Source organism: Aplidium turbinatum, chromosome 1, assembly GCF_918807975.1.
Source record: "Aplidium turbinatum chromosome 1, kaAplTurb1.1, whole genome shotgun sequence".
In the NCBI taxonomy this organism is placed as follows: Eukaryota; Metazoa; Chordata; class Ascidiacea; order Aplousobranchia; family Polyclinidae; genus Aplidium; species Aplidium turbinatum.
Genome location: NC_137472.1, coordinates 28,307,640 through 28,333,751, shown reverse-complemented (window position 1 = coordinate 28,333,751; position 26,112 = coordinate 28,307,640). Strand labels below are relative to the sequence as shown.

At 37.6% G+C, this 26,112-nt stretch overlaps 1 protein-coding gene across 1 annotated transcript; it reads left to right on the top strand.

The window, feature by feature from the left end:
* The first annotated feature begins 2,315 nt into the window (after positions 1-2,315).
* On the top strand, positions 2,316-24,147 carry LOC145768708 (ATP-binding cassette subfamily G member 4-like). The gene is made up of 15 exons (XM_082580287.1): positions 2,316-2,495; positions 3,903-4,023; positions 7,873-7,990; positions 9,099-9,231; positions 9,565-9,767; positions 10,193-10,316; positions 10,674-10,788; positions 11,074-11,171; positions 14,147-14,278; positions 14,422-14,529; positions 18,468-18,636; positions 18,981-19,081; positions 19,413-19,571; positions 19,970-20,162; positions 22,576-24,147. The coding sequence occupies exons 1-15, from the start codon at positions 2,316-2,318 to the stop codon at positions 22,734-22,736; spliced, it is 2,115 nt and encodes a 704-aa protein (XP_082436413.1). The 3' UTR covers positions 22,737-24,147.
* The last annotated feature ends 1,965 nt before the right edge of the window (positions 24,148-26,112 follow it).

The window sequence follows — 26,112 nt, the reverse complement described above, 5'->3', positions numbered from 1 at the left end:
GCGCCCGGGCTTAGCCCGTCCGCAGCACCCCCATTTCTAGAACTCACCAGCCGCCACTTCTTGCAGTCACTGGATTGTAAAGTGTTTACCTGACAGCCTCAAGCAAAAATTTATGCAAATCTTAGGTTGCTGAGCGTAGATACAACGTTCCCCGCTTTAATAGTCCACGATAAAACTTCCTGTTGAACGGAGAGGAAGAATACAACATATGACACGAAATGAAGGTAGGCAGAAGCTTGATCCACTGTTGATATCAGTTCATGCGGAGAGAAATGTGCATTTATTGTAGAACGCAACTGTTGTTTAATTTAAATATAGCCTCATGTGAGCATGTAAATTCTAGGGAACAAGTTACTTCTTGTTTCTCGGCAGCTTGGCTTTCTGCATTTATTGTATTGGGTTAACTTAATAATGTCAGTAGGGAGTGAGGTATCTCGAAACCACTTTACAGTTTATTAAAGACGACCAGCTTCGAGTATTTAGGAAGAGTTTTGTATTAACGTTTAGAATAAATTTTATGTTTTTGATTAAACTAACAATGACTACAACCAATATTCAGAAAGCACAAGGCAATTTTTTCAGTGTTAGCAAAAAGTTGTCTAAATTTTGTCATTGGTGTGAGTATCCGTTTTATCAACGTCGTTAGACGTCAAAGCGATCTAAAAGTGGTAAATTTGGTTGGCCGAGAACGTTGTTTTCAAGGGCAGACGCGCATCGATCTGACACAAACAGCTTTCTATCAGTTTATCGCATTGACTTTTTAAAAACGCACTTGTCAGTTGCTGAGGTTGATAGCAGATAGACGAAGTTAAAAAGTGCGTTTGTTCTACACCAGCCTTTCAACTCCATTCCCAGGGCTTCAACAAAAGATACGACGTAAAAAGAAAATTGCTGCAGATTGAAAGCAGTAAAGTTGACCCAAGTTCAGTTGTATTTGTGACATTCTGGGACAGGAGAAAACATGGCAAAATCACCATTTATGTTTTCCAGGAAACGTTTAAAAGAGGCCTCGAGCTAAAAGCTTGCAAATTGTAATAATTTCTTTTATGCTGCGCAGTGCACACTGTATGTTTTGTTGATTGCTTACTGCTTAGATGTAAATATAATCAGGGTTGGAAGTAACGACTAGTTGTCACTATTCGATAGCGTTATTCGTTGCTTTCTGAATATCGAATGCTTATACCCATTCCTTTTAAAAATAAATATCGAATGCGCGTTATTCACTGCTTTTTTATGCAAGCAACGAAATCATTATTCGTTTTTCACTAGTCGATATTTAGGAGAACTGCTGAATCATTTTTTGTTGTTCACTTACTTTGTCGTCATAACGAATTTACGAAATTTGGTTTTCGGATTACTATCCGACCTAGTCCCCTTCCGGTTTTTGAACTTTAAAGGATTAAGGAAAATTTTTCGGCAACACAGTTCAGAAAAACCATGCCAGTGAGAGCCGTTAACAGTGTTGCAAACCTTGCGGTTTTCCCGCAAGTTTGGGATTGTTTTTTTTTCGAGTTTTGGTACCTTTTTTTGAGTTTGCGGGTTGCTTGTTTTTGGGCTTTTTTTTGGCCAGTCAATTTTTACTAATTGCTATTCGTTGCTTTTTTTAAGTATCGATAGCGGAAAGTCATTGCTTTTTTGGGCACTATCGAATAGTGAAATAGTCATTGCTTTTTGACTAACGACTTCCAACCCTGAATATAATTTGCTATAAAATTAAAAGTGGAGGTTTTTAAATTCTATTATTCCCAAGCATATGTGAAGCAATTACACACCACTCTATATCATTACTAAACCGTATGTTGGTGTCTTGTAGAGATGTGCATCTCTAGTATTTGGCTTGTCATGGGCTAATATCACTACGTCACTGCCGACAGCTGCTAACATTGTCAGGGCTGTTAAGAAGATATTTTGGGCCGGTACCAATGAAATCCTTGAGCCCCAAAGCTATATATTTATAAGAAAAACGCACTGCATCCAAAGAATACGCTGGGGTTTCTTCATGTTTCCGGCCTCCAATATTATCGATCCAAAAGTACCCCCTTGACCCCCCTGTCAACGTTACTGAACGTTGTAACAACCTTTAAAATGCCCTGTTGCAGACAACTTTAGGTTAGGTGGTAGCACCATGTTGAGCACTCTGTTGTAAAAGTAACATCTTAGGATTTTCTAAAAGCTTTTCTAAATAACAGACACTATTTACCTACACTTTTTGCATTGCGCAGGTATTTAAGGATTCCATTTTTGCACACAGTTTTAAGCAATTCCTTTGGTATGCTTAATTCAAGAACAACTTTTGAATGAGCAAAGTACTTAAAATGAATGATTCGAATGAACAACAAAGCCAGACCGATACGCTATCAGTTGTCGTTGCCATGACAACAAACGAAATTCCTGATGCAAAGGCAGTTGCTTTCCACAAGCACAGGGGTTCGAATCACGAGCAAGTTAACATTCCTCTGCTCAGTCAAAGAGCTCCAACAACGCTAATTAAAAAGGTATTTTTACTGCCTGTGACTTGTTTTGGGAAAGCATTGGAGAAGTAGCAAACTGGTATGCCAGATTATTGTTGTATTGTTTTAATATAGCTTTACTTCCGTGAAAATGTTATACTTTTACTTCGCCACGTAACCGGTGATGCATAACCTCAACTTATAGCCTGTACGAAAAAAAGTATAGCTTTCGTTTATAAATTGATAGGTATAACTAATGTTTACCTGTTGCATAAACATTAGAAAACTTTCAAAACACGTAAAAATAATTGTGTTATGCAACCCTTTGGCCAATAGGTCAAACTAAACTCCGTGTTGTCTTTCGATAATAATTTTCCCGGATCTCCCAATGCTTGGGTCATTCAAGCTACAGCGCTGGACCAGTTGGCAACTTACTTGTTCCATTTAGAGCTACTGGAAAATTTTTCCTTGAAACAAAACTGTTTCCAATATTTTTAGGATAAAACAAAATTTGCTTTTTACTTGTTTTAGAATTTAAGCAATTTTGCTGTAGCCTATCATACGCCTGAAACAACAACAAAACTTAAACATTGTCTTGGAACACGAAAAGTGCGTTATGGTTTAATAGGCATTACTTTGAGCCAAGCTGTTTGAAAATTTTGTAACTAAAGACTTCTGAGTGATCGAGGTCAAACTTTTGCGAAGTCATCTGTTATTCCACACAAAATTTTTTTGTCTTTATTATATGAAACTCCTTTGTTTACGTTTTACTTCGATTCATCTGGAAATAACTTTTTGATTCGATTAAATCAGCTTTGTTTCCAGCATTAGGCCCAGCTAACGTAGCCTATATTTCAGTAACTCCCAAAGATTTTCTATTTGCGTACCATTTAGCAGTTTTATACAATGTTCGCGCACCACCTATATCCAGAAAATGTCAAAAATATACAATAAAAGGCAAGAAAGTTTAACGAACATCAGCTCAGGGCTCCGAGATAAAAATATTGTTGATATTGGACTAAATATAATTAAGCTGTTTAGCTGTCGCATAATTAGATGACCAATAGGCCAAATAGGCTGCACTACTACTGCTAACCATCAGTAGCAACATTGAAAATGCTACTTGCAGATGTAGTCTAGCCACACACGTTCAACCGACAAAGTAGTGTCGATTGTTCTACTATTGTAAAGTTGTTGTGAAATAATGTTTTATATTAACTTGTTCATCATACTGCTTGACGATTGACGAGATGTCACTTTTATTGAAAGCTATCATCAAAAAGTCAGCTTTAGAAATCTCGTTAAATAGCAGCAGAAAAAAATGTTTGCCCACTCATACAAATTATTATATACTTCTTATCGTTGAAATACTCCATGCAACAATACTTCGTCCGATCTCAACAACCTGCATCAACGGCCCTGCAATGATTAATTATTTATGTTTTCTTTTAGGTTCAAAACAAACTGAGCGATAATCCCAAGTTTGGTCATTTGCCTCAAAGAAAACCGGTGGAGATCAAATTCAACAACCTCAGCTATTCGGTCCGTGAAGGTTCTATATTCAAAAACAGAGGTTGGTCCATAAGCCGACTTTTGATTGTACATTCGCAGCTACCAGCTACCACAGTTGCAATTTGAAGTATCTATTTAAAATCAAGTAATTTTTATCCCATATATTTTTACCCGTCATAACGGTTGAATGGTTGAATGCTGTTCTGAGTGTGAAAAACGCTTTCAGAAAAGAATCTTTGAATTTTGAAGTCTTGAAAATTTAACTTGTAAACAGATTTCCTAATTTTGATTTCAAAATAGAAATATCGACTGTTTAAGCTCATGCGGAAGGTTGCGAAGCACTTGGAGATTGTGAAGTAACAGTGCAGGCAGATGGAATCTCTTGTCTAGTGACCAGAGTGACGAAACGCAGCTGTTTTTTTAAAGATAGCCTGCTTATTTTTATGTCTGCAATGAGCAACTAGAAATCTAAAGCTTTGTGAGCTGCTGTGCAGACGACAATTTTTTGCATGCACAATTTCAACTTTGCAAACTGCGGTGAGGCTGAATAATCTTTTCAGGATTTTCGGATATTTGAACTTTGTACTGAAAGCTTGGTTTATTTTGAGGTAACTGTGCTCTCACGCACGAACAAACCGTTACTCTCGGTCAATGACCTAAAGTAACCTCCAGCAACGGCGGCGGTGGGATGCAACATGGGCAGATGATTTTGTTGTTTGATTTTTTTTGCTTAGTCTAATATGCATAGGCATGGCCACCTGGAGATGCGGCCTGATTTGTCACATTTTGCAGATTTTGATTACAGCTACTGCTAGTGCTTAACTGACATTTTTTGAGATGTTTTTACTTTTTGCGGTTTCCTAATGACAAAAAACTTTTTTGTTGCCTTGGGAAAGCAGTAGCAAATGAGAAAACGTAAGTTGAAAAACGCAAAATCAGACTGTTATTGAAAATTAACAGTCTGACGAAAATCTACAAAATCAAATTCTCTTTGTTTTTCAACATGTGAGGATGTTAAAACCTATTGTGTCATCTGGGGAAAAGAATAAAGAAAGCGTAAAAATCTAATTTTTAGAAAAATTTATTTAAACGTTCGCCCAAATTAGAAAAACCTGGAAATTTCTGCAAAATGTGACAAATCAGGCCGTATCTTTAGGTGGCCATGGCATAGGCTACATTTTAAAGTTCGATATAACGTAATTATAATAGCCTATACAATATTGCAAAACACCAGTTGTTGTGGAGAGCTTAATCAAACAAACATAATATGTGTTGCTCTCTAAGTATTATAGAGGCTGAAAAACATAGCAAACAGCGTGTGTTTCGTCATTGAACCAAAAAAATTTGGCATGATTGTTCCGTTCTATAAATTGCGCGTTTGTCTTATATGGTGTCCAACAGCTGTTTGGATTTTCAAAACAAAAATATTTTGCAAATGCGACGCAAAATTGTTTCTCTTGTCTTCCCACCTTTCCTTTCGACACCGAATTCATCGTCTTTGCTTTGTTTTGTTTCTTTTTGCATGAAATTCTTTGTAAATAGCTTTATTTATAATATTCAAGAAGTTTATGACGAATAGCCTACAAAATTCAAAAATACTTTTTTTAAAAACGAAACAAAATGATCACAATTTTTTTATACGAACATATGAATTTTTGGCAGACAAAATTTGTTTCGTTTCGAGCTTATTGCGCGATGAAATTTCTTGGATTTTGACATAGACAAACAACTTTTGCTTGAAATCGAAACGGAATTCCTTATAAAAAGAAGCGTTCAAAATGTTGATTGTTTATTGCACAAATTCCCATTCAAAAAAGTTGACAAAGAAAGTTTATCTTTATTGAAAACTTGCAAGACAAAAAGAGAAAAAAAATTGAAAATGGGTAGTTTAGCTTTTCAACCGGTGAAATCAGTCAACAAGACCTACTGTGGACAAATTATATAACAACTTCCATGCTCTTCTTTTATTTCCTGTTTTTTTTCGAATGTTACTTTGCAAACTTTGGAAACATTATCAGGATTCAGGATAAGTTGTTGTTTATTGTAAATTCTAAGTAAAGACATTAGTGCTCGAAAGGGCGTGAAATTTATAAAAAGCTGCTGTAACAACTGTCAACTGGGTGAGCTTGTATCAAGCAACAACGTTCCATGTCCGGGTTGAGGCATTCTGGCGATGGTGAAATCGATTTTTTCTCCATTTTCTGGTTACTTTGTGTCATGACCGATAGTAACCTACGGAACAGCTTGACTGTGTTTTGTAGACACAGGAAAGGTGTTTAATTAAGTTATTTATATATACAAATTTAAAAGGAAGTCATAAAAGAGTCATTCATTGAGTTCGCTCGGCAAAGAACGTCAATTCTTTGGATTTACTAACGATTTTCGACTGCAATGCAATGTAGCGTAAAAAAGTTAATAACTTAAGCATTGTTGTTTGTTTTTCCAGGAATTGAACACAAATTAAAACTTGAACTTTTAACTATGAATCAGTCAGTTAGGTCGGTTTTCAGTGTAAAATTTGACGATCTGTCATTTTAACATTTGTGTTACATTCCCAACATCCTGTTTGCATTCGTTTTTGGTTGGCGGCAATTGTTTGACAGATTTTAAGTGAATTTGTCACGAACCTAACGTTGTGTAATTTAAATCATTTGATGACAAATAAATCGAAAATAGAAAACTTATCCAAATGTTAAGAATATGTTATTTAACCTGGTGGAAGCCACGTTTTGCTGGGAATAAAGTTTTGATCGAAAATGCAAATTATGTTTGCATACTCTTGCAATAGAATAAGAAAATTGTTAACCAATGAGATTGCTTTTGATTGTTGGTTGGATCTTTTGGAGCAATTTCAAAATGTCAACTCTGTCATCACAGTGCGCAATTTTGGCATTTAAAGTTTTGCAACGGCGAATCAACAAAAAGATAATGTAAAGTAGGCGTCTATGCAAACTGAAACAATATTGTAGATGCATGCAAAAGTTTTGACTGAATGATACGTCATGGCCAGGTACGCCAATTTGATCAATCTCGTTGCCACCCGACTCCCATTTGCCTACCACTGTTAGTTACTTTGTCAGCGTCCTATACAAAGCTCCAACCAACTGTAGCTAGCAAAATAGTTGTTTTTACGTCATTTCAACGTCTAGCAACGCAACTTCAGCTGTCGTGAGCTGGGAAAGGGGCACTTAATTTCTCACGATCTTGCCATGTGAATAATTGATAACTTCATATATTATGCAAGGCCTGGTCTATGGTTTATTGAGGCGTTTGTCATTTGTGCGTTATCCAACGATCCAAAGAGAAATGGGGCGTACAAAGACGCAATTTTGAAAATGAAAACTGTAACAGGCTGAGCAATTTCCTCATGTGAACATAATTGGTGTTACTGTTAGTCCCTTCGTTACATAAAATGGGTTGAACATAAAACAACATTAATGCAACAGAATGTATTGCAAAATGTACCGTAGGTTGTTTAAGAGCATACAAAGCTAAAAGCAACCGTATTTCAACATAGACCCTTAACAGCTCCTCCAAACAATGTCAATTTAGTTCGTTTTTTTATGAGACAATTTTAGTGAAACAGTAGCGGCAAGTGCTATTGTTATGAAACTGTAAGTTTTTCAAAAAGGTTTCTAATGAATATTTGAAAACAACAGAACCAGAAACACATAGGCTACTGTAACTATTCCATGGGCGAAACCATAAATTGGTGATATTTAAATTCATAGTCAGGAAATTTTTTTGAGGACTTAACGAGGTTTGGTGTCAGAAAAAGATCTCATGTTAAAGTATTTGTCACGGCAACTGACATTCTTACAATATTGTGCGCAGTTAAACAGATCAAGGCTCAGCAACAATAAACAAAATATTTTCTAAATTTTAGTAAAATTATAATGTGTTGTTTCAGGTTTCAAATGCATTCTAAAATGTCTAAATGGGAAATTTTCAAGCTGCCACCTGACCGGGATTTTAGGACCATCCGGAGCAGGAAAGAGCTCACTCATGCATGTGCTGGCAGGTTACAGGTTTGTAACAGATCCTGGTCGCTTTTTGTTTGGCTGACATAACGAAGTTTTTAAAGTTAAACTTTCATAGAAATTTTTCGGTCAGCGGCACAAAAACATTAATATTGGTAAAATAAATTTCTTGCTTACATTTGTTTACATCTGCAGCAATTTCATTAATTTCTAAAAATTGAAATATTTTGTCCTCAAACTACCGTGGTAATAGAATGAGTTATTCTTGAGTCCGCCCACAGCGGCTGTTGGTTAAGCGCCCAGCTTTGTGTTTGAGGAAACTACAAAAGCTCTCGGAATGTGAGCTTGACCAAGGCATTTCACTGACTGCTTTCTAATCACCATTCCGCGACACCTAGTAAATGAAATAATTTACAGAAAACAACTCTCCAATAATCGAAACTTCTTTCTGTTAATCTCCATGACCGGGTCTGCATCAGTGGTTCAAAGTCTCAACAGCTCAATAAGCTGTGAAACTACCAAGATTAAGCTCATAAAAAAATCTTCTCAGTCCGAAGATACAGATTTCTTCTATCAATCAAACAAAACTTTACTTGCGCAAAGCTGAATCAATACCTGCCCAAGACAAAAGAGCTCATCTCCACCCGGGGTTTAATGTTACACTATCCTTCGGCAACCACAAAAAGCAGTCTGCGCAATTTCGATGATGAAACGTAATGTTGGTCACTCTATCGTAGACTCTTAATATAGTCCGAGCTAACATTGGTTTCCTGGGGGGGAGGGGCGGCAAACATGATAGACTCTTAGCCCCTTCTCTTGATACTCATGATACTTTCTGTTTAAGAGGTACAATTTTTCAGCTGTTTGTTGTTTTAGAGTGGTACTTGTTTTTAGGTGTGTACAGGGGCACAGGAGTGTTTTTGACACCGGACATTTTAACGGCCCTGAGTGTACCACAAAAATGATCAGCAAAAACAATTTAGCAATTCTAAACCTATTGATGATATCAACATATTGGGAACCATTAAAAGCATTTTTTTTTCTTACACTAAGCATGTTTTCTTGGATCATGGTCAATACATCACTGGAGGCATTCGAAACACAATTTACAACATGTGTCCACAATAACATGCTAAATAATATACATTCATTGCAGAGAATGGGGAATGAAAGGAGAAATTCTAGTAAACGGTAATCCTAGAGATTCAAGATCTTTCCGTAAGCTATCATGCTACATCATGCAAGATGACAGGCTTCTTCCTCACTTGACTGTTATGGAATCGATGATGGTAAGCTTTCCTATACTAAAATATTCAGATATAAATTTATGCTGATAATGATGACCTGCATGTTTTAGCCTACTTAGATAAACTACGTATGATAATTATCTCTGAGGCTAATACAAAACTTATTACTTGGGAAGAATAACTTTAAAATCACTGCAAAACAAAAAAGTTTTTGTTTTTTTTCACATTCCTTGCGGCTGACTTTCGACCCTTTTGTGATTACCAATGGACCGGTAGACTGGTTGAGCACACATACTTTACAACATCGAATCATGTGAGAACCTATTCAATGTTCGCATTGGTTTCGGGTGACATCTTTCATTTTAATATTTTCAGGTGTCAGCTAATTTAAAGTTAGATAGACACACTTCATCCTTGACAAAGCATGACATCGTGAACGAAATATTAAGAACATTAGGTCTGATGCCCTGCAAAAAGACAAGGACATCAAATTTATCAGGAGGTCAGAGGAAGAGACTTGCCATTGCTTTGGAGCTTGTAAATAATCCGCCAGTTATGTTCTTTGATGAACCTACAAGGTATATATGGTCGAGATGTTTTAAATGGAGTTTCTTTTTTAAGTATTAAAATGTTTTGATACTAATCACATAAAGAGGTTATCGCCTATTGATGACATTCTCTCGATACTAGCGCCGCGTGATCTTGAGTCGGGCGCGTAACTAGGCTACTAAGTTAATGGGGCTGACAAAGGGGTGGGGCTAACGAGGCGGGGCTAACACTCTCTCATACAACTAAGTAAACAATATTGTTTTACAGCCAGGATTTTAAATCTCAAGTGGAACTTTTAACTGTTGAACTTGAAGCGACATAACTGACATCAGAACAATTCTTTTTTAGTCCGAGAAAACATCTTATTATTGATCTTTGACTTATTAAGCAGGCTACCGGTACCATCAAGAGCCGCCTAAATACAATTTATTTTCATTCTTCAAATTTCTATCAGCGGCTTGGACAGTGTTTCCAGTTTTCAAGTATTGTCTTTGCTGAAGTCACTAGCAACAGGTGGAAGAACGGTGATCTGCTCAATACATCAACCTTCTGCCAAACTTTTCGAAATGTTCAACCGAGTAAGTACGTTCCGGATGCCCTGCACATACGTTTGGAAGAAATGTTACAAAAACGGAAAAAATAGTGTGTGTAAATCAAGACAACGAGCCATCAGTGCTATTAAGAAATTCACTATTGCAACAGCTTGCATAGACTAAAAGAATAGATCTGACATTGACTTTTGTGTTTTAAAGTCACATAATTTTCTCCATATTTTTAACGTCACATTATTATTTCACTTTGTTGCGCGCTCAATTTACTTGTTGATAAAAACTTGCTGCTTTTGTTTCATCCAATAACAAAACCATGCATATCACCTTCTAACCCTGGAAAGAGTAAACTGCAATATTTGATGTGATAAATACTATTGTCCTCAGTTGTATATTCTCGGTACTGGTCAATGTGTGTACCAAGGCACAGTTACCGGTCTTCTACCATTTCTACGAGACTGTGGCCTCCATTGTCCTCAATACCACAATCCAGCCGATTACAGTAAGTTTTGATTTTCATCATTTCCAGTACAACGTTTCCTTCAAACACAATTTTTTTAGAACCACTTGCTCCAAGACGTGTTTTTTTTTATGCCATTGGCTGCTACTTAGTTGAGGATTCAAGTATCTTACTTACTCCTTAAGAGTTTACTTGTCATAAACGTACCAGCGTCGCTTCTGAAAAAACATGAATGATTAAGTGTAAGTACATAAATTATATAAAAAAGCCAGCAAAGGTTTCACGAAAAGTTTTTGAGCTTTTACAAAAGATATTTTTGCTTTGCAGTAATCGAGGTAGCCTCCGGAGAATATGGTGAAGTTGTCCCTACTTTGGTTAAAGCTGTAGATTCTGGAAAGTGCGAACATTACATGGAAACGTATCAGGTAAAATAAACTCAGTTCAACCATGGCCTGGTTCAACATGCCACAAATCATCTGCTTGTTTTTCAAAAATTTGAAAACTTCAATTTGTACAGAAAAATTTCCTTCGAAAACGGTTTTTAATTTTTTTTTGTCAACCATATATGACAGCGACTTTGAAGCTGCATAACATGGCATCGAGATATGCTTCACTAGCTAATCGTAATGTCCATGCAGGATAGGACAATACCATTTCACTTTGAATTTTATCTTTGGTATTGCAGATTTATTTTAATAACTTTTGTCATCAGTAGCGATCCATGGTGAGTTGATGGTTAAATTTCCATGTTTCCCATTGAAGAAAGTTTTCCTTTCTGAGGCACCCGGTCAATGATAGTCTATGACAAAAAACACTGTGAGTGCACAGAACGGTGATAAACTGTTTTATTTTGATCAGAAACGCACGAGTAGGCTACAAAATAATTGACACGGCGAGAAGAACACAATTACCATAGACAGGCCAGAGACTTTAAAGAACCGGCTTTCACCACTCCGCGGAGGCGGGGAGCGGCATGATTTTTGGGTGGCAATGCAACCGGAAAGAAAGTCCACCAGCCTAGGTCGTGGGGGCCAAGCTGGAGAGTCTAGGTACCTGTGGAAGGAAAATGTGGATCGAAAATTTTATATGATTGGTCTGCAAAATTTAGAATGGCGAAGCGGGCTAAGGAGACAGGCTTAGCTTTTCGCAAACGCAATAACGTAGGACAAACCACCGGCCCGTCGTGTGGGGTGACTGGTACCGACAGTAGTTGTATATCGGGGAAGCGCCCATGTCGCCCATGACAAAAATTAAATTAAATCTGGACCGAAGGCTCATGTAAAAAAAAGTGGGTGGGAATATATTGTATACTTTACCTACTGGATAATCGTAGGCGTTGAACCAACGAGCACAGATGTGCACTGACCAGACGTTGGGGCAGATTCGCCCAGCTGGGTCGGGGAGACTATCGATCGAAGCGCAGACATGACAAGGCTACATTACCAAAAAATATATAGAATAGTGAGATGAACTTTGGAAGTTGCATCGAGTTAATTGGGGAATGAGCAGTGGTTCAGTGGGACGCAGTAATAGAGCAGTGGTTCAATATATGGGGACAATCTTTTCCGTTTTCCCACACGCACGACATGTGGCAGGCTTGTAAGGGCGGCCATGGCTTGGTTTGGATTTCAAGGGCAGTCGGTTTAGGCGGGCTTTGTAGGCAAATGCACGGTTTGCGTGATCCAGGAGCTCCGTGCGCCGAGTCCAAGAATTTGAAACTCCGGACATGCAATGGGCACTAATCGTCTTGCCTTGGTCAGGTTTTGATTCTCACTGTCTCTTCCACCACAAGTCATTGTGTTGGTAGAGGATCGGCACCACTTTTTTTCTTAGGGGAGAGGTGATTTTGGAGCTCCCCGTGGTCAACTCGAGACCGCCATCCGGGCGGGCGGACAAACGTACATTTAGACGACGGGTAGCCGCAGGGACGCGGCCCCACAAGCTTTCGCCTTTCGCTTTCAAGACCGGGAACCTTCAGGAGGAGAGTCCTTATTCAAGTAGCTTACCAGGTGGCTAGGCGTAAGATCTGGAATGCCCAGGCTCAGACTGGCATGACACTTAAGCTGCCCGAAAGCGACGGCAAAGACACGGTCGTCAGGAGACGTCAGCATCTTGAAGGCCTGGGGTATCGAAAGCGTATCGCTTTCACGACACAGATTCAATACACCAAACCCCCCAATGCAGGCTTACAGTAGAAGAAAGCGCTGAACTTCCACTTGAGAAGACGCCACCAACACTGCAAATATCCAACCAACACCAACCAAGCAGTCCTAACGGACTCCCCGCCCCACGAGGATACAATCGGTTTCATCGTTACCGCAGCGGACGGTGCAGGTGTTGCCGACGTATACAGTATGTCAGAGATGCACTCAATAAGATCTGTAGGAGCGTCGAAATGACTCAGGATTTCGGCTATGCATTCATGCAGGACACTGCCAAAAGCGTTTCGGATGTCCAGAAACGCAATCGACACAGGTTTTTTGCAACTGTGCATGCGAGAGAATGGTGTCGGGCATGAACATATGTTCATAGACGCCTTCTGTAGTCATGAATCCCTTTTGTTCTCGGCTGACAACATTCCCCTCCACCGCTGCAGGCACCGGACCAACACGGCGGCATAAATTTTATAAATACTTTGGCAGATGGGATGCCAGTTGCTGATGTCATGCAGATCACCATCAGGGTCTTTGCATATGAGTGCGATTCTGCTGGTCCCAATACGCGGAGTTTGATCAAGCAGGTCTCAAAAAAGCTGGTCAAGAGTCCGTCTTTTGAGTCCAGGGTCTTCCAGAAACCGTAGGACAAGCCGTAAAACCAGAGGCGGAACCGACATCTAGCGACTGGAGGACCGCCTCCACTTCCCGGGCCATAGTGATACCTCCACAGTCATTGACGAGGGGAAGGTTTACATTGCCATGCTCGTAACGATGGGTGATTATCCACTCTGGCATCTGCGAGCAACTCCCAGTGTGGCACGAAGCAGCCGAGAGTGGGAGCTCCCGATATTGGGTTGCTCAAAGAAGGCAAGTCGACCTGTGTTCTTTCAGAAACAACTTAGGTTTGTGGTAGGCTACGTACCGAAGTAAAGCAAAACCCTGAAAACAGATTTCGCTGTTTCGTGCCACAATAGGACATGTGCCACAGCATAAATCTCGAAGTCTCTACAAGAAGACTATCTATGCCTGATAAACGGTAGAAGGGATTTTCAGATTGCAGATAGCTGTAGCCTCAGTTGATCATTCTCGACACAGAAAAGAAACACAAACCAAAATTCGACAATTAGCTTTCTTTGAAACGTGATACATTTTGTCGATTGCATTGATTTATTGCATTCCATAGTTTGATTATAAAATTTATTTGCATGGATACCGTAATGTTTGGTATGATTTGTGTCTTCCAGAAAGAAACTAACAGCACGGCGGTGAGTAATTCGTCCTCTAAGGATGATGAAGAATGGATGAAACTGGAAAATGATAACGTTAATATCAACCTTCAGATTAATAAATCACCAGAGCTTGTTTGCATAAAAAATGTGAGTTATAAACACAACATTATACTAGCACTATTCATTGACATGTCATTGTATCTTCGTTAAAGTTTTAATGTATCAAATTTTGGAATATAGGCCTATGGTTTCAAATTTCAATTATAAATATTTCCTTTTTGTTATTTCAGCTCAACTCTGATCTTGAGATCAAACACTGTCGGTCCTTTGACACAAACTGCTTCACTCAGTTTGCTATTTTGTTCAAGAGAACTTTTTTGTCCATCATACGAGATCAGGTATATCAGATTGTATGGTAATATTTATAATGCTATTTTTTAGCTTCTTATGTGAAATAACGTGCAAACAGGGTTTAGTTATGAAACGTATAGGTGTAAACATCAAAAATGTGTAAATATTTAAATTGAAAATCGAAACCCGGAAAAGTGTTTCATGAAAATATTTTCTGACTTTTATTCTTAATTTCATCAACGCCTAGTAGTAAAGTCACTTGATTATTTGTAAATAATTCTTAAAAATTTGTCTCAAAGACGTTGAAAACAATATAACGGCATAACTATTAGGGCAGGTCGATTTTATACTTTTTTTGGAATATTAAAGTGAATAATGTACCGGTAGTTAGATTTAGCTGAAAAACTCACTTCTGTGAAATATCAGCCATACCGGATGAGAAACGGCTTGCGGAAATTCATTTGAATTTTTTTCGATTTTTGAAAGAAAAATACATTACCGCTAGATGGCGCAAAACCAACTTCGAAAATGGCTGCTTATTTTTCGTTTAAACTGCTTTGACTCAACCTTTCGGGAACTCAAAATGAAAACTTTTATGTTCAGGCGTACTCTTCGAAGTAAAAAATTAATAAAAATGAAACAAATATTCAGTATACGCGAACTACAGTAAGTGAAAGTTGGTTAGCTAAACCACAGCTTGGACTGCAATTCGTCGTAGGAGTGACGATAATGACCTTAAGACGGAAACGGCCGGCGCATATTTCTACTGAGAGCTTTGGCAACAATTGTTTTGTGACGATTTTCGAAACCGTAGAAAACTTGCGAAGCTTCCGAAACCAGTTTTACGCATCTCTCCACACTTTGCGAATGTGAGGTAGCCTACATCAGAAATGTTCAGTTTCCGATCGTTGTCAACAAATGATTGAAGGTCCTAATTTGAAACTTCCTGTGTCAATGGTGGGTTTGGGCTTTCAAGATCGCTGATATTTACTAACTCTTGCCACTCGTTTGCATTCCAGTTGACTAATGGAATCTTTGTTGCTGCCCTGTGCTCGCTAGAAAAATACAAAAATAAGTTAGCGACTGCTAACTTACAATTTTTACTATCTACGCCAAGAAAAAAACAGTTCAGATTTTGCTGCTGTCTGTAATTTTTCGCCGATAACTTTGGTTTTTGCTTTGGCTCGATCCAGTTTGGGCCTATTCATAATAATGTGACGGAGATCAATTTCCGGTCTCAAAAGATGTTTTATGTCATGTAATAATGCATTGCCAAGCGATGATACAGTCACTCCTCACAAGCTCTAAACGGAAAAAAAGGAAATTTTACGATGCTGTATTCGCTGGCCGGCACTCTTGCTTGTTCTAAAATAAAACATGATGACATTTAAAAAAAAGTAACTTACGGTAATAATAAATCTGTGATACAAATCAAATGTTACCGGCTTAAATTATAAACTTTCAAACATCAGAGGTTTATGGCAAACAAAGGTAGAATAGTTTCGGTATATAAACTTTTAGGTTACTTATACTCTTTGTGCACTGAGCTTATTAAATAACATCAATATGATGCACGTGTTGATTTTTTCATTGTGGTACCAATTCATATGTAGCCAATCACTTTCAATTGACTAAATAAATCGTGGTGCTTACCTTGTCTGACGCCGAACTTGACGTGCTTGAGCTACTTATCCATTCGGGTAATTCTGATGGTCCAGGTATGTCGCCTTCCTCCTCGTGGAAGTCATCGGGAAGTTTTTGTAGCCGTTTTTCATTATTTTGTGCTTTTGAAACTGCTGATCGATCAACCAATAACATTTGAAAGATACCTTTAGGACCAATTTTTAGCGTTTGATCCATCAGATACGCTCTTTCTTCCAATAGAATTTTGGCATTTGCAGAGAATACCCAGAGAATGTGCTCTTTCTTGCAATCCAAGAGCTTGCAGTTGACTCGAGTAACCCTGCATGCCACAACTTCCAGCGAACAAATACATGTCCAAATTAGCTTTTGCTCGGCCTTTTGCGTGTAGCCTATGCAGTTTATATTCTTAACTAATTTCAATAAATCTTTAATTTTTCTGTTGATTGCTTTGTCAGAAATCAAACGTAGGCGATGATTTAGCTTACTGCCTGCCAGATTGATTGATTGAATCTTTATCCTCGGACTGGGAAAGCTTCTTGCAGAGCTTATTGCAGATACTAATTAAATCCTCGCTGATGCGCAAAACAATAACCTACCCCAAATATTTTTATTAATTTTAGCATTGTTAAAGTGGTAATAATATTGATTGTAGTTGTTTAAAGTGCTAGGCTCCGTTTTGGCAAGCTCGCAAGAGCCTCCTCCATGATGCTGTTCACTTTGTCGTGTTAAACGCGGATTTTCTTTTGGCATGTTTCAATAAGAGTTTGTAAACAAGAAAGTTTATCACATACTAGCTGAAATTAAATAAGATTTAAAGACAAACTTTATTTAGATCAACTGATTCACTGGCTTGTCAAATCATTGCTCAAAACGATCTATTATATTCATAAGAAGCAGATCTCCAATGATGTAATGATAAGCTGATTAGGCTACTCAATCTAATGAATAGCCTAAGTATATAGAGACGCGTCAGGCTTATAACAAGCACTAGGCCTACAGTCTATCACTGAATTAAGTGCTTAATTTCCATTCGAGCTAAACAACAACTTTTTCACTGTTCAGGTCTCCTATTCTTATAAAATTCCGTTAACTTACTGTGATTAGGTAGGCCTACATTATCTATAAAGTATGGAGAAAGTCATCGCGCGTTTGCGGCTGTTATGACGACTTCCGCTAACGGCGCTACATATTCGCGCTTTTCAAAGAAAACGCGGGGAGCAACTTTTAAGAATTTAATCGTATTTCCGCAAGCGATCGTTGCACTTTACTTATTTTTTTTTACTTGCGAAGGATGTTTTTCACTTATTGGCAACTACCGGTACCTTATTCCATATCAAATTTTAAAATCGACCTGCCCTAATAACTATCTGTTACATATAGATTATACAGCAATAAACCGAACAAATATAAAAGTGAATAAAAAAATAACAGTTAACCTCTCAAGTACATGTAGCTCCACACAGAGTGGAATTTACATGCCTTTTGACTCTTTTTTATTTCTTTAAAAGTATTATTGACTCAAAAAGAATGTCTAAAAAGACATTACGAAAAGTAACTACGGACAAAGGCCAGTGTTTCGATCTTCCGATCTCTTCAGCGTAGTAAAGTGAAAGTAGAAAGTTGTCTTGAACTTGAAGCGTTGGTTGAGATGATGATTTGAAACTTGAGTGATTGTTGTGAGACAATAAGCCTGGATTTAAGTTTTAACTTTGGACCTCAGCGAAACGTAGTTTTACAGCCTATTAGAAGGTGTGATTTTTTAAGAGAATTTGTGCTAAGAAATGGCAGGAAACTGTTAAAAATAAAAACTAGAAAAAAAGACAAGAATTTGCAACTGAGCTAGGACAAAACAATCATCTGAGATGGATCTAAAATACAAGAAATTAGATTCTAGCGGCACATATAAGTATTAAAATTCAAAGAAAAATGAAGGGGTGTACCAGCAAACATCTATAGGATTGGCCCATGATACAAGAGAAGGATCCCCAGAGGATACAAACTGATATGAATGAATCAACAAGTGAATAAAAAAATAACAGTTAACCTCTCAAGTACATGTAGCTCCACACAGAGTGAAATTTACATGCCTTTTGACTCTTTTTTATTTCTTTAAAAGTATTATTGACTCAAAAAGAATGTCTAAAAAGACATTACGAAAGTAACTACGGACAAAGGCCAGTGTTTCGATCTTCCGATCTCTTCAGCGTAGTAAAGTGAAAGTAGAAAGTTGTCTTGAACTTGAAGCGTTGGTTGAGATGATGATTTGAAACTATAGATGTTTGCTGGTACACCCCTTCATTTTTCTTTGAAATATAAAAGTGTTTGATTTATAACTTTTCAGCTGTTGACTCACATCCGTTTCATGAGCCATGTTGTTATTGGGGTGATGATTGGACTTCTTTACCTGGACATTGGAAACGACGCACAAAAAGTCCTTAACAATGCTGGATTTCTCTTCTTTTCCATCCTCTTTATCATGTTTGCATCTCTAATGCCGACCGTACTCACCTGTAAGTCTCAGAAGATTTCTATGACTTCAAGCTACATTGTCTGATCATTTGTTTGTGGTCAAAACTTCAGACTATGGCTAATTACTGCAAAGGATGCATAATTATTATAAAAATATAATTACAACCACGTCAATAATTGGAAAGCATTAAGTTCCATTCTGTTCTGCAACGTTGTTAGACCTTTACTAAAAATTTTATAAGATCTTTCAAATCTAAAAAATGTGTAATTTGTTTGTAAACATGCTTCATTCTTTTAAAATTCTCTCCTACTCTGAAATTCCCTCTAAATCTTTAGAGTATCTCCTCCGAAAATGGCTTGAATGTTTTTTTTTGTAATTTTTCAGTTCCCATGGAGATGACAGTTTTCATGAGAGAGCACATGAACTACTGGTATTCTCTCAAGGCATACTACGTTGCAAAAACGTTAGCAGATATTCCTTTCCAGGTAACAGTTCTTGAAGAAAAAAGCCATAATTACTGACATGAGAGGCTTCGTCTCTTGGCACACCAGTATTATTTTCAAAATGTAAACGCATCAAATAATGACACTGCTGTGCATAACGTTAAGTCGTCCAAGCGTAGTGTAAAATTTTCACAATTTGATTTGTGTTTACAAAGTGTTAGACTGGCGATTACGCAACACGCATGACAGTAACATGAAACGTTGACACCGGTCAGGTCGTTGAAAGTTGTAGTAAATTATTGTTAAATTGTTTATTTAATGATGTTAATTATATTAGAAATTTACCAATCCAACTCAAATCGATATTTTGCAGGTGATATTTCCAATATTTTATTGCACTATTGTCTACTTCATGACGTCACAACCATATGACGTCACGAGATTCCTGCTGTTTCTATCTTGGTTTGTGATGACGTCCTTGGTTGCGCAATCGCTGGGTTTGTTGATTGGAGCAGCTTCCACTTCGCTGCAGGTTCAAAGTTTTTAATGTTGTTTGCAGCAATTTCTTTAATCATGAAATTCAAAATAAAGGAAGTTTTACCTTTTTACGAGCTTTTTAATACAGCATTGACACCGCTGCAACTTCACCCTGTTAATCTTTCATATGTGTCAGTTTTCTGAAGTCTTCAGACAATGGGTTTAAGCTTAAACAAAGACTTATCCAGTTTAGGAACTTAGCCTACAATTAGCTTACTACTATCTTGCACAGCAGTTACATCAAATGAAAGAAAGCCAATTTTGGCTGCAAGTCTAAAGAAGTTGTTACTTGTTTTCCATTAAATGGACGCACATTTTAATTTTACTTTATAAGGGCCTAAATTAGTTCGTTTCTTGTTGGAGCAAATGTTTTTTCAAACTTTACATTTCTAGGCAGCAACTTTTCTCGGACCAATCACTGCAATTCCGGTTCTCCTCTTCTCCGGATTCTTTGTTCGCTTGGAAACAATTCCTTGGTATCTGAAGTGGCTAAGCTACTCCTCATATGTTCGCTACGGCTTTGAAGGAATATTGATCTCGGTCTACGGATTGAACAGGACAGGATTGGAATGCAACAACAACAAAGGTACCGTAGGCTACTTTAAGTGTTGTACGTTAACGCCGTCAATTTACGGCGTCAACTTTTTGTTGACGCTGAAGCTAGCGCCGTCAGTTTATTTTTTAGTTGACGGAAGTGATAACGCTGTCATTTATTTTGTCGATTTTAAGCGTCACGAGTTATGCGTCATTTTTTTTTCATGGAAAATCTCGTTTCACAATGAGAGTTTTACAGTGTATTCTGGCCTGCGCGACTCATTCGAATTACCGACTTTCGCGTTGTTGGAATGGCTCCCTGGAATACAAGTGGAAGAAGTTCGCCGAACGGTGGTCACTCTACTCACTCATATCGTGAGCAGTACCGAAAACGAGGGATCAGAGAAAGAAAGCGAAAAATCAATGAATGTCATTGCGGAAGTTAAAGATACTTTATTTCAAGAGCTCTATGCCCCTGAAAAAAGCGATGTTGGTGCAGTGGACCTCGTTAAAAGATTTATAGCCTACTGTATATGCTAAACCAACACCGCACGCTTGGAACAGTGATACCTTTCCGAGTAAACGTTTTCACGGAACTGTATCCTTTAAATCTAGTACACAATCGCATCATTCGCTGTTTAAACTTCACCAAGATTAAGGACAGAATTCCCACCAAATCTCTTTTCAATAAAAGCAACTTGCTACAAATCGAAGACATGTTTTTAATAGAAGTATGCAAGTTTGTTTATAAAAGCAATAAAGGACATCTACCAGCAATTTTTTTTGAGTACTTTCGTCCTAGTAAGGAAACTCATAACTATAATACCAGAGGTGCTAAGAAAGATATGCTTTTCAAACCAAGAATGCGTACAAAGCTTGGTCAACGCTCAATTAAATTTCTTGGAACAAACACTTGGAACAAATTACCGGAACAGCTAAGAAAACTTCAAACAATTAGTATGTTTTCTAAAAAATTAAAACTGCACTTAATGTCTGAGTATAAGTAACTGATAGCCTATAGTACCATCAAACTGCTTCTACTTATTCTCACCGTATCTCGCTAATTACTGTATATTTGCTTTTGTCTTACCAGTATGCTGTGTTGTATGTATATTGTATATGCCATTTTGTATTTTTGCATCATTTCCAGTAGTTCTGTTTTTTTTTGTTTTTTTTGTATATTGCACTGCTAAATTTCGTATGTGTATTGTTTTTTTATATTGTATATAATATATATCTATCAATCAAATTAATCAATATATCAATCAATCAATATTTGCGTTCAACTTCGACACCGTTCCATTTTAAATAAGCCATGACACCACTCGGGTGTGGCAGACTCGATGACCAGTTCGGTCCTTCTGTCACTCCCATCGTCATCAGAAAACAACCTAGCTCACATTGTAATCTTGTATTGTTTTGTTTTTTCGCATGTGCTGATGATGCAAAATAAAAAAAAAAAGAACTTCTTCTTTCAAGACTTGTTTATGAAATACAACACACCAATACCATCCAGCGCTGGTGTGGAACGCATGTTTTCACTTGGAAAGGACATTATGCGTCCCAAATGCAGCAAATTGTCAGACAAACATTTTGAAATGCTTGCGTGTTTCCACAAGGAAATAACTAATAAGCAAAGCAGTTAATTACAATACAGTCTCAAAACATAATACCTGCTATTTATTTATAGCTATTGTTAGCCTAAACTTGGTAGGGCGAAATACTTCTGTTTTGTGAGACCCTGGCTAAAATAGCGCTAGAAATTAGCGCTGACGCTGACGCCTTCAATTTCTTTAAGAGCTGACGCAGTACTTTAGGCTACACGTAAAGTTTTGAGGCAATTTGCGCTGACGCCGTCAATTTATTTCATTGACGCGTACAACGCTGTGCCTACTTATGAAACTTAAGCAAACATGTAAGACAATTTATTTGAAAGATTAGTTCGTCTTCTGTGTGATCATCGTTGGCTGTATGTTACACTGCTGTTTATGCGTCGTATTTACTGAAATATGAGCGGTCAAACAATCTGTCAACTGATTCATATGGTTAATTCTAATCCTTGAAATTGGTAGCTTAGCCTATATTTAGTTTACGTGTAATGTTTGACTCTTATAGGATGTATGTTGAATACTTTGGTATTTCCACTTTTTTGCCCTGCTGGTAATATTTTATATTATTTTACTCATTGGTAAATCGGATTGGTTTAGCATTGCGGCCAATGAAGTTAATCGTACTTGAAAACAAAAAACATTGTGCCAGACTTGTTGGCCACCATGTGCCAATGTTATAGCCTAAATAAATTTTATTGTTGGTTATTGATCTTTAAACCTTTGAAGATACAGTAAGCTATGTGGATACAAATTTCTGTATGATTGTTCACACGAAGGAGGAACGACTGCCAAAAAGTTGTAAAAAGCAAAGTTATAAATTTGTTCGCTTAAATTCTTACTTTCCTTTTTTAACAGGAATAGGTTGCCAATTCCAAAATACCACCAGAGTTCTTCAAGAAATGGACGTAGCCGAAAATAACATGGGCTTGGACTTTGTCATATTGGGGATTTTCTTCTTTGGCTTGCGGTTCCTCGCGTATATTGTCCTTCGGATTCGTGTGAGGCTAGAAAAATAACTTAAACTGCAGAAGTTGAAAATTTTGGCTTGTTGGTTTCCACAAATATTTACTTCTCTCATTAACTAACTATCTATTCATTCTTACAGAGTTAATTAGAAATGGCTAGTTTCTTTAGTCATGTTGCCTCTAAAAGTAAAAGTATCAATAGCCTATATTTGCAGCATGGTTAGGTTTCGTTGCGTGTAGGTATGTTGCAGAATAAGCTTAGTAAGAACATTATTGCCGTCACTTCTCTTCATTACAACCTTGTAATCTCTTGTATTATATTGATGACTGTATGTTGCATTAGGCCTAAACAATCATCTTCATCTTATTAATTCATTTTTATTTTTTGTTGCAATTTGATGTAGACCGACATATTATTGCACAGATAAACAATATGATTATTGAAATCTTTGCTGCATTGTTGCAACGTCAGGCGACGAAACGATGTATAAATGGTAAATTTTGCTAGCTGGGGTAGGCCATAGTCCAAAGAGTCATCTGAGTAAGATTTCGGAAAGAATAAAAACAATCCAGTTCACAAAACAATCTTTCCAATTTTAATTTGTGGGTCAAAAAATGTTAAGAGCGTTTGAGAATAAAAAGTAAAAGTGTTTCATTTGCCTAAACAAATTTCCAGAAATGCTTTCAAAGAATGTTTTATTTAATACAGTACATCTAATCAATGTGAGTGTAACATCTGTTTTTTTGTGCAATAAGCTATGGCCGAATCAATGCAACGATTTGACATTATGTCTATAAATGTATTAATCGTACGCACTCTTCTACCTACAACTTGCTCATGTCAAGCCAAAAGAAAATTTAGTGACATCATTAATTTAGGTATTTGAAGAAGTGAAATTTTGGCAACAAAAATTAATTTCTTCAAATCTAAAATTTACATGTCTATTTAACGTTTGTCATGCTTGTCAAAGAAGACAAAAGCGACTGAAGATCCAAATCTGCAATTTTTGTTTCAAATATGCTTAAAATACTATATCAACGCTGATAAACGAAACTTCAATTCAGTTGTACAATAAATGTTTCTTTTGCCTTGTGTTGTTTGAGACTAAGGGAAGCATTGAAAATAATTGGTTAACTTTTACGAATGTTGATGTAGGGCGTAAGCTATTGTAAAATATACCATACGTATTGCTGTTGATGAATAATTTAATGAATTTTAATGCTTTTCACGTTCTTCTTGTTGAATACTTTTTATGCTGATTTAACAAAACACCAATAGAAAAAAAATTTTTAGTATTGATCTTGCTTTAACATTAACAAATTGTTAACACACAAGTCAGCAATGAAAACTTTTCAGCTGTGTAGACTACTTTCGAAAATGTCAAGAACGTTTGGCGGAAAAGAAAGTTGACAAGAGACTTTTTGACTGTCTCAGACTAAGAGCAGTGGTTCTCAACGTGTAGCGTCCTCAATTTTAACAAGGCATAAATGCTGAAGATATAATGAACCAATTTGTTGATTGATCTACCTCCGCTGTCTGATTACAAGCATTGCATTTCGTTCCAAATTAATGGAAAGCACAAAATATAAAGGCACTTGTTCATTACCAAACTTGTAGGTAGAAATGCAAAGTCTGTTCGCTTGTTTTCTGAAATATTTCCTTGTTTTTTTTTTTTACTTAATTTGCCGATAGATTATGTCGCAAACGCTGCGCTTACGTCTACTGCGCTTTTTCAACTTAACCGACTTGCCGAAGCAGCAGATCTAGGAGATCTGAGGCTGCAGAGATATGCTACGAGTGGTTGTTACGAAACCATGGGGTCCAAGAATGCAATCCTAGTTATTTTTTACTGAACATACACTTGGCCAGTGGCGTACGCAGGATTTTCTCAAGGGGGGGGGGGGGGGGGGGCATTGACAGTAGCGTAGCCAGGAATTTTGAAATGGGGGGTTTTGACGGCGTTTTCGCCGAAGACGACACCCAGCGGCGGGGGTTTGGGGGGCCTCCCCCAGAAAATTTTGAAAAATTACTTTGAATTTGGTGCATCCTGAGAGCATTTTTAACAAAAATGTGGGTATGAATATTCCTGTAAAATGGTGCTGTCAGATGGCATAGCAAAAGGATAAGATCATGTTTCCTTCGGCATTTTTCGGAAATAAAGCTAAGTCTCTATGTTTTCTTGTTGCTAATTCCTGGCTGAGATGTTTGAATGTTTGGTATTGGCAAAACTCAGTTTTGTTTAAAATTAGGCAAGTTTTTTTTAGACTGAAAGCATCATTCACAATATTGTGACATCACACGGGTGCTAAAAGGGGAGTTGTAACCCCCAAACCCCCCCTGGCTACGCCACTGGCCATTGATATCCCAGACGTCTTCATGATATCCCAGTATGGTTTTAGTTTAGACTTTATCCACTTTTTTCTCACTATAATAGGCTTACAGAACACTATGCTAGATTGGCATACCTGGGGTGGGGTAGGTAGATTGGGCCATGTATTTCGTATTGGCTTAGTCTATCAAACAACATTGTTAATTGCTTTGACAGTGCAATCCAAAACATATTAAATGCCTTAATCTACGTCGTTAACTACTAAAACATTTTTAAGGGGGGGAGCATGGCCCAATGCCCCCCCCCTGCGTACGCTAGTGCACTTGGCTAAGCCTTGTTGGTTTGTTTCTTGTTCAAATATGAGTTTAGTTTTTTCCTGCACAGTCTACGAATACATCAACCGGATGGGATATCAACCAGAAATTGTTCTGAGGCTGGCTGACTAAACCTCGATCGATTAAAACAAACTGGTAACCAGAATCAACCGCAGAGCTCCTAGTAAAAGAGCCATTAATACGCTATTAACAGAGAGTCGCGCATTTGACCAGATATCTGCATTGCATTTCACAAATTTAGGCAATAAATCTTTTAACTCTTGCCGGCGTTCAATCAGCTGACCTTTTCTGCAAAGAGTCATTCATTCAACTCCAAAACCTTCTTGCATTTTATAATCTACCTTTCCCGAACGGACATTGAAACCAAAACATTTTTATGGCTAGACGATAAACAAATCCCGTTAGTTGTGGCAGCCCAAGGATTGTTAAACGCAACCAGGCTACTTTCATTTGTCCCTGGCATAGCTCCACCGGGATAGCATTTTGCCAAGGCGCGGGTGTTGCAGCTTTTCCACTAGATCACGCACCATGTGGGAATTAATAGGTTTACCCTCCTCTTGTGTGGCGCCAAGAAACAAACTTTAAAAACAACAAAGTGTAGAAAATAAATTAAGAAAATTCTACGTGTTTTAAATTGCATTTCACAGTCAGCTGAAGTAGCACGGTAGCAGCAACTATGATAGGCTGTATGACGTGTAAAGTGGTTAGTGGGGCATTAATAACTTTTAAGGCGAAGTAACCCAGTCCTTGAATCAAAAACGT

Coding starts and splice junctions, on each gene's coding strand:
- LOC145768708 (XM_082580287.1), top strand. CDS start 2,316: ATGAATGATTCGAATGAACAACAAAGCCAGACCGATACGCTATCAGTT. Junction 14,530..18,467: donor TGTCCATCATACGAGATCAG/GTATATCAGATT, acceptor ATAACTTTTCAG/CTGTTGACTCACATCCGTTT. Junction 18,637..18,980: donor AATGCCGACCGTACTCACCT/GTAAGTCTCAGA, acceptor GTAATTTTTCAG/TTCCCATGGAGATGACAGTT.